Below are 13691 nucleotides of genomic sequence, written 5' to 3'. Positions count from 1 at the left end.
GATGGTATTCACGCAAACCCAGATGTAATTTGGTATCATTTCTTATTCCCTTACCTTTGCTAATCTATCCTAACTATGTTCCCCCCCCCTTTTATATCTCGCTCTGGCATATATACTTTTATATTTAATATTTTCTTTTCTGTTTTCCCCTTTTTCCCACCCTTTTCCATTTAATAGTGCATCGTCTGGGTTCTATAAAGGATAAAGAGGAATCAGAGTACTTCAAGACATGGGGAAGATTTTATGATTGGCTAGAGAAAGGAAACTAGAAAATAAAAAAAATATAGCAATGGTCTTGAGGCACTGGTGGGTTCCGGATCCCTTTCCAACCGGTATGGTTGGAACGGGCCCAGCGGCGTCCATATGGGCGCGTGCAGTGCACGCATGCATCTTAGCGCCTCTGCGAGCCTCCGTGATGCTCCAGCAGAGCAGTATGTGCCATGCATGTATGCGGAAGCACCGAAGACTTAAAAGATTGGTAAGGAGCTCGGGTGGGCGGGTGGGCTCTCCGGAGTACCGTATCGGAACGGTATCTGTACCGGGGCATACCGCCTGCAACTCACCATTGTCTTGAGATTGGACAATCCAGTTGGATAACTTAACAGGATGCTCTTTGGGTAGTAAACCTCTGTGATCCAGAACAAACAGCTGCTAACCCACTTTTCCTCTGGTTTTGTGAACCCAAGTCATAAACTATGCCTTAGAATCAGAGGTGGGTTCCCTCCAGTTTGGACCAGTTTGGCCAAATAGGTAGTAACGACAGCCTGGGTTGCTGCAACTGGTAGCGACCCAAGCCTGCCACGCCCCTGAATCGGTTCTCCTATGGCAGCGCCATCTTGTTTTTCAGTTCTACGCATGCGCAGAAGAATTTTCATTGCAAAAATTTATTTATTTATTCTTTTTTAAAGGTTTTGCGCATGCCTCTATCTTTTTATTTGCAAATGTGCACGCTTCCATAGCGCGTGTCTGGTGTGCTGGCGGGTGAACCGAGCGCGTGCGTGTAAAATTTTTGCCTGCAATGCCGGCAGCAGCCCACCTCTGCTTAGAATATTGGTGAACCCAGCTAATGGTTTATTCCAATCATGGTTATGCACATCATAAGCTTTGTGTAATGTGTGAAGGCCACTTATGATTGTAATTTCCTTGTCACCAGCAAATATCTGATAATTGACAGCAATTCTCAACCTCCTTCTTTTTCTCTTTTTCTCTTGTACCTTTTCAGGCACTCCTATTTCTTATGTCGCGATAACCTACACGCTCCCTGCAGTGAGAAATGATACAGCCTGATGCCTCTAGACCTTTGAAGCTCACGGGGATCCTTGGCCCACCTTTTGCTCCTCCTAAATGAAGTTGAGTTGGTGTCCTTCAGAGGATAAATGCTCGTTGCAATCCAGAGGACATCAACTGCCAGGATCATGTCCATTCCCCCTCTTGGCCTGCAGACCCAGATTCTGATGGACGGCGGACGGTGGTGACACCATGTAGAAGGTGCTGAAGGGGTGTCCTAACTGAGTTGCAATGGTTTTATACACTTCCCCATTTCCTAACGGCTTTCTTTCTGCACTGCATTCCTTCTCCTGGGGCTTAATCTTCCCATGCTATTGGCTCGGGGACCGGCTCCTGGCCTCTTTTGTGCCTACCACCTATGAGAAACGGCAAAGGGGAGATGACCCGTGCTACTTCCATGCTCTCTGCCTCATCATCACCACTCCCATCTACTTAGCGTTGCTGGTGGTCTCCCTTCCTTTTGCCCTGATTGGCTTCTTGCTATGGTCCCCTCTCCAGTCCGTGAGACGTCCGTACATTTATTCCAGACTACAGGACAAAAGCCAGATCAACGGATCCACCTTACTCACTGAGTGGAAGGCGTCCAGCAATGGGAAAAGCTTTTGTTTTAGCAGTGCCAACGTCTGCTTGCTGCCAGACTCCTTGGCAAGATTGAACAATGTTTTCAACACACAGGCCCGGGCAAAGGAAATTGGGCGAAGGATCCGGAATGGCGCTAGCAGGCCCCAAATCAAAATCTACATTGATTCTCCCACCAACACATCGATCAGCGCCGCAAGCTTCAGCAGCCTCGTTTCCCCACAAGGTGGAGATGGCAATAACCGGGTGGTCAACACGAGCATTAAGAGGACCACGTCCATGGAGTACAAAGGGGATAACGCTGGTTCTAACTACGAAGATGGCAGAGATCCCAAAGCTGGAGGAGATGCTGGTGATGGAGAAGACGGCAACACTTGCATCGTGCGCATTGGTGGTGAGGATAATGGCCACATTTCAGACCTAGAAGCCGACGGGATGGGAAGCCAGATGAATAACAGCAAGGGAGCAGTCAACTGTTCGCCTGAATCGGAATCCGAGATCCCGAAAGGCCAAACACCCAACCATAAGCAAAAGGAAGGGGATTCTGGAAGTTTGGACAGCTGTACAGCCTCTCGAGAGTCCCTGGTGAAGATGCGCTCCGGAGATGGCCCAGTTGACCAAAGCACCGTGAACAGTAAGCTCCTCTACAAGGCCTCGCTTATGAAGAAGACCTCAGTGAAGAAGAAGAAGAATATGGACGAGCCCTTCGACCACGAGATCTCCGCTTTCTTCCCCGCCAACTTGGACTTCCTATGCTTGCAGGAAGTGTTTGACAAAAGGGCGGCCGAGAAGTTGAAAAATCAGCTGCACCGCTATTTTGAGTACATTCTGTATGACGTTGGAGTCTACAGCTGCCATGGCTGCTGTACCTTCAAATTTGTGAACAGTGGCCTGCTTTTTGCCAGTCGCTACCCAGTTATGGATGCTGCCTATCACTGTTACCCCAACGGAAAAGGAACAGATGCCTTGTCTTCAAAAGGTGCCCTTTTTCTCAAGGTAAGAGCCTTGTTCTTGTGAGTGTGGCAACAAGGGATGAATGCATTAGAATTTGCAGGGTGGAAACTTGGAAGGGAATATCTATCTCACCCTCAAGCATAGAAGCTCACTGGAATTCAGAACTGTGAGGGACTGGATTCACACAACATGTTAAAAGGAGGTTAAAATACTTCTTGAGACAGCATATTGCGGAAATCCAACTATTATAATAGCATGTGATATGATCCACGTCTTTAAATTAAGATACAGTATGATTTATTTTTGCGGGATGCAGTGGCTCAGTGGCTAAAAAGCTGAGCTTGTCAATCAGAAAGGTCAGCAGTTTGGCGGTTCAAATCCCTAGCACCCCATAATGGAGTGAGCTCCCGTTACTTGTCCCAGCTTCTGCCAACATAGCAGTTTGAAAGCATATAAAACATGCAAGTAAAAAAATAGGGACCTCCTTTGGTGGGAAGGTAACAGCGTTCTGTGCGCCTTCGGCATTTAGTCATGCAAGCCACATGATCATAGAGACGTCTTCGGACAGCACTGGCTCTTCGGTTTTGAAACAGTGATGAGCACTTCTCCCTAGAGTCAGGAATGACTACCATATACTGTATATGCGAGGGGAACATTTATGATTTATGGACATAGCATGTTATATGCATTTAGGGACTGTGTTATGTTAATCCAGTTTTAGGATTCAGCATGTTGTGTGAATCCAACAGAATCTGACAGATTACCCTGTTTTTCTACTTTCTGAATATATCTCTCCTTTTGGTTGAGAACTCTTATTTAGATTCTTCCATAATTTGTATGGTTTCTAAGCTACATGCGAGTCTCTAATTTCCAGGAACACAATAGCAATCCTGGATATACTAGGAATCTATTTAGCCTACTTAAGGGCAGAGCATAAACCCAAGGTGGACAAAAGCTCTTATATGAATAGTTAATGCAGTATTTAGCTTCTTTCATGGTGCTCTCCAACATGCTTGTCTAGGGAGATTCTCAGTCCTCCTGATCATGGTTGTCCCAAAGGTGCTTTTTCAAGAGGCAACTGGACTTTTGGGTTTTTGCTTTTGAAGATTTTTTGCTTCTCATTCAAGAAGCTTCTTCAGCTCTGACTGGACCATTCAGCCAGAGCTGAAGAAGTTTTTTGGATGAGAAGCGAAACATCAAAGAAAAAGTCAAGTTACCTCTTGAAAAAGCACCTTTGGGATTCCAACATGCTTATTGTTCTTTGTCCTTCCAGAGCTCATACCCACTTGAAGAATTAATCTGAATTCCTTCAATGTGTGACCAAATTAATGGCCTACAATAATGGTTTGACTTTCTGCTTTTGCTTAGTTATGCTGTTGGTCATTTAAATTTACAGAATGAATCCAGCCTCAGTGGTGAAATTCAATTTTTTTTACTACCTGTTCTGTAGGCATGGCTTGGTGGACATGGCTTGATGGGCATGGCAGATACTGTAAAATCTCCATTCCCTCTCCACTCCAGGGGAAGGATACTGCAAAATCTCCATCCCCTCCCCACTCAGGAGAAGGATACTGTAAAATCTCCATTCCCTCTACACTCCAGGGGAAGAATACTGTAAAATACCCATTCCCTCCCCACTCCAGGAGAAGGATACTGTAAAATACCCATTCCCTCCCCACTCCAGGAGAAGGATACTGTAAAATCCCCATTCCCTCCCCACTCCTGCGGGAAGGATACTGTAAAATATCCATTACCTCCCTACTCCAGGGGAAGGATACTGTAAAATATCCATCCCCTCTCCACTCCTGGGGGAAGGATACTGCAAAATCCCCATGCCCTCCCCACTCTGGTGCCAGCCAGAGGTGGTATTTGCTGGTTCTCTGAACTACTCAAAATTTCCGCTACCGGTTCTCCAGAACCTGCTGGATTTCACCCCTGTCCAGGCTCATTCAGTTTCTCTTCACTGATGGTTTCCTGTGCTACAAATAGAAAGTGGGACATTGAAATAGGGACTTGTCATCAAAAATCAGTTTGTGGATGATTAATAATTGACCCCAAACCCTGTGCTCTGTGTGGGTGTGACAGCCCATGTGTCTCTTTGTTTTAATTGCCACCAGCTGATTCATTTAGAGTATAATCCTACAGTTGGAAGAGAAATGGAGCTGTTTAGATTTATTTATTTATTTATTCAATTTCTATGGTTTTCCAAATCAACCAAGGGACACCAGGCAGCTTACAAGCTAAACTTTTAAAACAATTTAAAACACATTAAAAAAAACCCCACAAAATAAATACATATAAACAGCAACCGTGATGATTAATCCATTAAAAGTGAAGCCAAGTTATGGGGCCCTTCATACATTTCATGCCCCGGGGCAAGGTAGACTGTCAGGTTTTTAGAGTTTTAGAAAAGCTCATAGGAATTTTATAGAAGAGGGACCTTGGAGGTCATCTAGTCCAATCCCTTGCTTCAGACAAATGGCTGCTGGTTTTCTTTTTAAAAGCCTCCAAAAATGGAGCCTTCACAACATCTGAACGCAAGGTGTTCCACTAGCTGGTTGTTCTCACAGTTAGGAAGTTTCTCCTTAATTCCAGATTGCTTCTCTCCCTGATTAGTTTCCATCCATTGTCTTGCTTTCTGGTGCTTTGGAAAATAGGTTGACCCCACTTCTTTGTGGCAGACTCTCAAATATTGGTGCATAATCCCAATCCTTCTTTTCACTACTGTAGACTAGACATATCCAAATATTGCAACCCTTCTTCATATGTACTAATACCACTCTATACTAGTACTAATACCACTCTATAAAGCCTTAGTAAAACCACACCTAGAATACTGCACCCAGTTTTGGTCACCACACTATAAAAAAGATGTTGAGACTCTAGGAAAAGTGGAAAGAAGAGCAACCAGGGTGATTAGAGGACTGGAGACTAAAACATACAATGAACAGTTGCAGGAACTGGGCATGGCTAGTCTAGTGAAGAGAAGGACCAGGGGAGAAAGGATAGCAGTCTTCCAATATTTGAGAGGCTGCCCCAGAGAGAAGGGGGTCAAGCTATTTTCCAAGGCACCCAAAGGCCAGACAAGGAATAATGGATGGAAACTGAACAAGGAGAGATTCCAACTGGAAATAAGGAGAAATTTTCTGACAGTGCAGAAAATCAAGCAATGGGACAGAATTTGCTTTCGGAAGTTGTGGGAGCGTCATCACTTGAGACTTGTAAGAAGAGAATGGACTGCCATTTGTGGGGAATGGTGTAGGGTCTCCTGCTTGGGCGGTGGGTTGGACTAGATGACCTACAAGATCCCTTCCAACTCTGTTAATCTGTAATGTCTGTAACCTCCACCCCCCCAATCATCCTTGTTGCTATTCTCTGTACTCCTTCCTCAACATCGCTCTTCTGAACTCTGAAGGGAGAATATTCCAGATCGCTGCTTTCCTTTCTCTGATCCCTCCTGACACTGGAAAACCTCAAAGAGAGCATGATAGAATCAGTTAGGACCGAGCAGCAGGGAGAATTCTTGGCAAAACTATTTTTTTTCACCTTCTGGTGCAACGAAAGTAAGAAAAAATGAACATTTTCCATCTTCCTTTCATTTCAAGGCTACATCAAAGAGGATCTGATATGTCAGAATACTTCAGCCAAAAAGCAGAACATCAAATTTCTCTTTTAAGAAAGCCTTAAAAATAGAATGAAGAAAGGTACTTTAAAGAAGGCACGGGTTCTCTTCAGTGTTAGAAGGGACCTTGGAGGTCTTCTAGTCTAACCCCCTGCTCAAGCAGGGAACCCTATAACATTTCAGGCAAATGGCTGTCCAGTCTCTTCTTAAAAGCCTCCAGTGATGGAGCACTTCTGAAGGGAAGCCACTCCACTGGTTGATTGTTGTCACTGTCAAGAAATTTGTCCTTAGTTCTAGGTTGGATCTTTCCTTGGTTAGTTTCCCTCCATTGTTTCTTGCCTTGCCTCTGGGAGCCTTGGAGAATAGGTTGACTCCCTCTTTTAGTTCTTCACCATCAAACTTTTACAAGTATGCTTTGAGAGAGGGAAAAAAACTGGTGAGTGGCAGATGATATTTGAGAGAGATAAACGCTCAGCAGGAACCAAACTAGCAATTGAAATGTTAGGGAGGAGGTGAAGGAGGAGGCTTCCTGGGCAGAAAGCAAACAAGGAGGATAATTAATTTCTTTTTAAATGCACCAGTCTTCTGGAGTGATATATTTCCAGCATGATAGGAGGGATGCAGCCTTAGCATGCATTGCTGGCTCATAGTTTAGCACAACAAAGGAAGGCAGGGGAGAGAGGGGGAAAATAAGCTAAAACGTTGAACAGGGAGTGTGGGAAATAACCCAATAAACTGTGGGAGTATTAAGAAGAATGCACAGAGAAAAGGCGGTAGCGTTCTGTGGAAATCTCTCAGAATAGCGGGAGGAATCTGAAAACACCCAGGTCCTTTGGGGGACATCACATCATTTAACAACCTTGATGCCAAGAGCTGTTGAGGTTGTAAAACCCAAAACATGTGAAAGATCCATAAATTTCCCATCTTGGTTAATGTGCGATTTATGACTGCTCTTCACCCAGAGTTGCCTGCTTCAGATGGCAGCTACAGAAACAGAATAAATAGATAAAATAAAATGAATAAGTAAAATAAAATCAAGGAATTGGAAGGGACCTTTGAGGTCTTCTAGTCCAACTCCACGTCCATGGCAGGAGATCCTATACCATTCTGGACAAATAGCCGCCAAACCACTACCGGTTCGGCCAAACTGGTCTGAACCAGTTGGAACCCACCCTACATTAGGCTTCACCAAATCACAAAACACACTCGCCCCACAAAACCCCTCCTTTTTATTTGGCTAATGTGAATTCCTAGCATTCACATCCAGCAAAGTCCCAGCATACAGTTTTTTAAGGGTGAATTGCAAACACAGACCTTATCAGTGCTTGGATAGTTGCCAAGCCAATAGCTTCCAGGTGCAACGCTATACAAGGAAATACTTGGCAAGGAGTCTCTCAAATAAGCAAATCTTCACACTAATGAACTAATCATCTCCTGCAAACTCCACTCCCCTTTTGCTCCTTTTTATTCCCTATGGGCGGAGCCATTCAGTGTCCCCTTGTATCTTTATTCCCGAGTCAATCTCTGTTCCTTAATTGTTTCTTCCCTTGACAGCTTTGCACATGCACACATCGGGAACAGGCCCCAGCTGTCCTTCAGCCTCACTTATCTCCGACTCCAAAGGCAGCTGATTACTGTCAGACGGCCTTAGCCCCCTCTCTGCCTCTGACACAGAGCCCTCATCAGAGCCTTCCCCAGACTCCAGGACCGGCCCATCTTCCTCCCCAACCTCCTCACTGTCCGAGTCTGCTGCCAGCTCCGCTGGCCATTGGCGGGCCACAACAAGGACAGCCAATACTGAGGTTGACAACGAGGACCATAGAAACACCAGCAGGTACCCCGATTCATGAGGAGGAGTATTTAGAGCCACAGCATCCTAAGCATGATTATCATCTTAAGCATGATTAGATATATTCCCTTTCAACTGGTTGATTGTGAGATACGAAGGAGTGAGTCATTGCAAGTTATTTTACTGGATGAGTTCCCACAAGCTCCCTGAGAAATTGACTTGTGTTGGTCAATTCCTCAGGTAAATAATTTGAGGAATTAGCCAACAGGTTTATCTGGAGAGGGATATGTAATATTAAAAACCTCTGTCTCTGGCTGTAAAAATAGTGAATTAATTCTGTCATCCTTGCATGGCATCTGTTGGAAGCATCTGCTTTAGTTTACTCAATGATTGGGGGTTGGTCCCCTGTGAAGTTATGACTCAGCCAGTGAAACTGTCCAAATGGAAGAAGCAGAGAAAAGTTTCAAAACGAAAGACATTAACAGAAGGTACAATTTCCCCCCCTTAAACAAGATCATCTCACTCCCTAAGCAAGCATGAAAAGATTTTGTTTTATTTTTAATTCAAGTGGGTGATTAAAAAAAAAAGATAAGAACTCATCAATTGGATAGTTTTCATCCTAATCACGGTAGAAAGAATTTCAGATAGTAACAAAAAATATCAATGATAGAAGGGACATGGCGGCTCAGTGGCTAAGATGCTGAGCTTGTCGATCAGAAAGGTTGGCAGTTCGGCGGTTCAAATCCCTAGGGTAACAGAGTGAGCTGCCGTTACTTGTCCCAGCTTCTGCCAACCTAGCAATTCAAAAGCACATAAAAATGCAAGTAGAAAAATAGGGACCATTTTTGGTGGGAAGGGAACAGTGTTCTGTGCGCCTTCGGCATTTAGTCATGTCGACCACATGATCATGGAGACGTCTTTGGACAGCGCTAGCTCTTTGGCTTTGAAACGGAGATGAACACCACCCCCTAGAATCGGGAACGATTAGCACATATGTGCAAGGGGAACCTTTACGTTTACCTAAGAACAGTGTGCTAATACATTTTTTTGTTCTGTTTTGGTGAGATGACCTCCTCTTCCTCCTCCTTCTCATCCTCATCATATCTAAATCTTTGGCAGAAACAAAAACAGAAGCATGCCTCAGTTTAGAGAATTTAACCAACTGGGTTATTGGAATTCTAATGCCATGCTTTCAAGAAATATCTTCTCAAATCTTCACTCATATTAATCCGATCCTTTATGTTTATTATCACTTATATATATTTGCTCATAACCCTGGAAAAGAAGAAGAAAGTAGAACTTTGTAAGTGCAACTTCTCCAACCCAGCATTTTCCAGATATTTCATGGCTCAAACCAGGGGTGAAATTCAGCAGGTTCTGACTGGTTCTGAAGAACCGGTAGTGGAGATTTCCAATAGTTCAGAGAACCGGCAAATACCAGCTCTGGCTGGCCCCGCCCCCATCTATTCTCTGCCTCCCAAGTCCCAGCTGATTGGGAGGGAATGGAGATTTTACAGTATCCTTCCCCTGCCATGCCCACCAAGCCATGCCACGCCCACCAAGCCACGCTCACAGAACAGATAGTAAAAAAACCTGAATGTCACCACTGGCTCAAACTCTCACTGACTGAGGAATTCCAGGAGTTGGAGCCCTCAGAATTTCTAAAAACTTTCCAACTGTAGAGAGTATTATTGATCAAGATCTAAATGTATTCCTCCAATCTGCGACTCCAGCTTGGAGTTTCAACTGAGAAAATACGATGCGAATATGAAAAGTAACATCAAAGCAGGCTGCTGTGTGTCAACAGGGCATGCTCTTCAAAGGGGAAAACAGTCAAGAATTCCACTTGTGATGGGGTAGATCAAACTGTTATTTATTTATTTCGTCAAGTGTGAGTTAGATAACAGCTACATGTAGAGACATGATTATGAAATGGTTACAAATACAAGGGAACATTAGAACAGGTGTGGTAGGCACGCTGGTGGGTTTATGCACGCCCCTTAAGGACCTCTTAGAAATGGGGTGAGGTCGACAGTAGACAGCCTTAGGTTAAAGTTATGGGGGTTTGGGGGGAAGTAACCACAGAGTCAGTAACAAATCTGTTACTGAAGTCGTATTTTCTGCAATCAAGTTTGGAGCAGTTTACCATAAGTTTGTATCTATTGTGAACTCGTGTGTTGTTGTGGTTGAAGCTGAAGTATTCATTGACAGGTAGGATATTGTAGCAGATAATTTTGTGTACTACGCTTAGGTCGGATTGAAGGCGGCGTAGTTCTAAGTTGTCTAAGCCCAATATTTCAAGTCTGGTAGCATAAGGGATTCTGTTGCGAGCAGCGGAGTGGAGGACTCTTCTCGTGAAATATCTCTGGACTCGTTTGATTGTATTAATGTCTGATATGCAGTGCAGGTTCCAGACAGATGAGCTGTATTCAAGAATTGGTCTAGCAAAATTTTTGTATGCCCTGTGGGCTTGTGCTTATACAGAAACAGAGATAAACTGACCCACCAAAGTTTCAGAACTTTGTAGCTACCTTGGGCCCATCTATGGTGGACTTGTCAGCTTTTAAAAACAAGCGTTCTGCATTAAGCCTAGGCAGTAATCTAAATATTTTATAATATCATGCAGCCTCTGCTAATGCAAGCCTTGGCTGGAATCCATCCTTCCTGGCTGCATTCAAAGATCTTCCTCAGCATGTTTCAGATTGTCTACATTTCCAATCGTCTCCAACTAGGAGGGAACTAGGGAAGGGAAAATTAGGAAGAAGCATTTCTGGCTTCCTGTTATTAAGCAGAGCAAGAAATATTGCTTTAATAATGATGCTCTTCGCTTGGGTGGGTGAATTGGGTATGTCTAGCCAATTGAAAAGAAGGACTAGGGGAGACATGATTCCAATATCTAAGGGGCTGCCACAAAGAAGAGGGAATCAAGCTATTCTCCAAAGCACCTGAGGTGCAATGGATGGAAGCTAATTGAGAGAAACAACCGAGAAATTTCCTAACAGTGAGAACAATTAATCAGTAGATTGGGTAGCCTCCAGAGGTTGTGGGTGCTTCATCACCATTTGTCTGAAATGGTATAGGGCAGGGATCACCAACCTTTTGGACCTCAAGGACCACCAAATTCATTTTAAATCCTGCAGACCACTAATATGATGTGCCTAATGACCAGCTGGGTGGGCGGGCGTGGCTAGGTGATCATGTGACTGGATGGGTGTGGCCAACTCAATGTCACTGACATCGAGGAGCGCCTCGATGGCCTCTACTCGTCCTTCCCCTCCCAGCCCCTCCTCACCTGCCCTCCTGGGCTTCTTAGGGCCCCAACAGGCACCATGAGAAAGAGTTGGCAAAACAGTTCAGTTCAAACTGGATCTGGCCGAGAAGGAGGCTCAGCAGAAGCACCTCACTAAAATGTAGTGCAATATAAAAAGTGCAAATAATTTTTCTGCAGACCAACAAAATTTTCTTGCGGACCACCCTATGCCAGTTGGTGACCACTGGTATAGGGTCTGCTACTCAAGCAGGGGATTGGACTAGAAGCTCTCCAAGGTCCCTTCCAACTCTATTATTTCTATGTTTAATAATAATCATTTTCATTGCTTTTCCTTTTTCTCTGTCCTTCTAAATAACCAATGTAGTGAGAAGACAAGACATCCCACTTTTCTCATTCCTGGGTTGGAGTAATAAAATATATTAAATCTTAGGTTTGGGATTAGAAAGAATGATTCTTGCAATTAGAGACCACATAGTGCCCAAAGAAATAATCCATAGAATAGCTTAGAGAGATTGATTGCATCACACTCAAATTCATGGTTGGAATTCCAGCAACTGCAAACACTTCATTTTGAGTCTTTCTAGCATGTTCTACACATCTAATCATGTTCTCCAGCAATTCCAGTAATTGTAAAATGAGAACGTATTTTTCATTTAGGAAGAAAATGCTACAGCCCTCCTAATGTTATTAAAAGTGTTATTCATATATATTGCAAAATCCCCGTTCCCTTTCCACTCCAGGGGAAGGATACTACAAAATCCTCATTCCCTCTGTACTCCAGAGGAAGGATACTGTAAAATCTCCATTCCCTCCCCACTCCAGGGGAAGGATACTGCAAAATCCCCATTCCCTCCACACTCTGGTGCCAGCCAGAGATGGCATTTGCCAGTTCTCCAAACTAGTCAAACTTTCCGCTAATTTTCTCCAAAACCTGTCAGAACCCGCTGAATTTCACCCCTGATACCAACCCAACGGGAAAGAAAGAAAGCAACTGGCCAACGATTGAAGCTCTTCCCATTAACATTTCATACTTACATTTCATTCTGCTTTAACATGTTTAAATAATAGATCAACTTAGCATAACTGAGTGGCTTTATAAAGCGCAAGAGGATCTCTGCAAGCAAATGCATGCCAAACTCATAAAAAAAGGATTTCTGCAAATCTTGTTTAGACCCAGTTTGAAGCCAATCATGTGGTGGGCACTCAGCGTAGAAGCAGGGAAGGCAAAAGGAAAAAAAACCCTTTCAAAAGCTTCAGGTTGGAAACGGCTTTTGTATTTCAGGCGGTGCCGTAATGGCCTTGCCACACAACTTTCCCGAAAGGCTATTCTTGCCTCAGTCAGCTCCCACTGTGCAGCTTTGCTCGAGAAATCGGCATCCTGGAAACGGTCTCCTTTTTAAAGTTGCAATCCCTGGAATACGAGAACATGCCTGGGGGATGAAAATGTACACAAAAACCAAGCTTTGTACATTAAATTAAAGGTGACGCAAAGCACACGACGTGCTGTTGCATCCTGTTTAAACATAGAATCATAGGGCTGGAGGAAAGCACTTTGGGAGATCTTCTCGTCCAACTCCCCACTCAAGGTAGGAGACCTTGTGCCATTTACCTCAAATGGTTGTCGAGTCCATTTCTGAAAACCTCCAGCAATGGAGCACCTGCAACTCTGGGAGCCAAGCTGTTCCATTGATTAATTGTTCTCATTGCCAGGAAATTTCTCCTTAGTTCTAGGTTGGATCTCTCCTTAACAAGCTCCCACCCATTACTTCTTGTCCTGCCCTCTGGTGTTGTTGTGGCCCATGGAACTAGAAGCAGATTTGGACATGGAGGAGGTTGGGGAGGAACATGGGCCAGTCCTGGAGTCTGGGGAAGGCTCTGATGAGGGCTCTGTGTCATAGGCAAAGAGGGGGCCAGATGTCAGTTATCAGCTGACTTCAGAGTCAGACATCAGTGAGGCAGATGAACAGCTGGAGCCTGTTCCCAGTGTGCTCATGCCCATGGTTGCCAGACGAAGGGAACAGCTAAGGAGCAAGGATCGACTTGGGAGTAAGGCCACAGGTGGACTGTGAATGGCCCCTCCCATAGGGAATGAAAGAGGAGTGACAGGGGAGGTGTGTTGGAGACAATTAGTTCATTCCTGCATTCTTGCCAGGTATTGAGGCATCTGAAAGATATCAGCCTGGCCACTC

General features: G+C 44.4%; 1 protein-coding gene across 1 annotated transcript in view; it reads left to right on the top strand.

Moving 5' to 3' along the window:
• Nucleotides 1-13691, top strand: part of SMPD3 (sphingomyelin phosphodiesterase 3) — a 191279-nt gene that overhangs the window by 145187 nt on the left and 32401 nt on the right. The window contains exon 3 of the mRNA XM_087728656.1: nt 1223-2862. Within this exon, the coding sequence (XP_087584782.1) occupies nt 1519-2862 (1344 nt within the window). The 5' untranslated portion in view covers nt 1223-1518. The remainder of the gene's footprint in view (nt 1-1222; nt 2863-13691) is intronic.

This window comes from Thamnophis sirtalis, unplaced genomic scaffold (genome assembly GCF_051295495.1).
Source record: "Thamnophis sirtalis isolate CommonGarterSnake01/CBP01778 unplaced genomic scaffold, rThaSir2_p1.2 scaffold_14, whole genome shotgun sequence".
Lineage (NCBI taxonomy): Eukaryota > Metazoa > Chordata > Lepidosauria > Squamata > Natricidae > Thamnophis > Thamnophis sirtalis.
The sequence above is the reverse complement of the archived record's forward strand: the minus strand, read 5'-3'. Positions and strand labels throughout refer to the sequence as shown.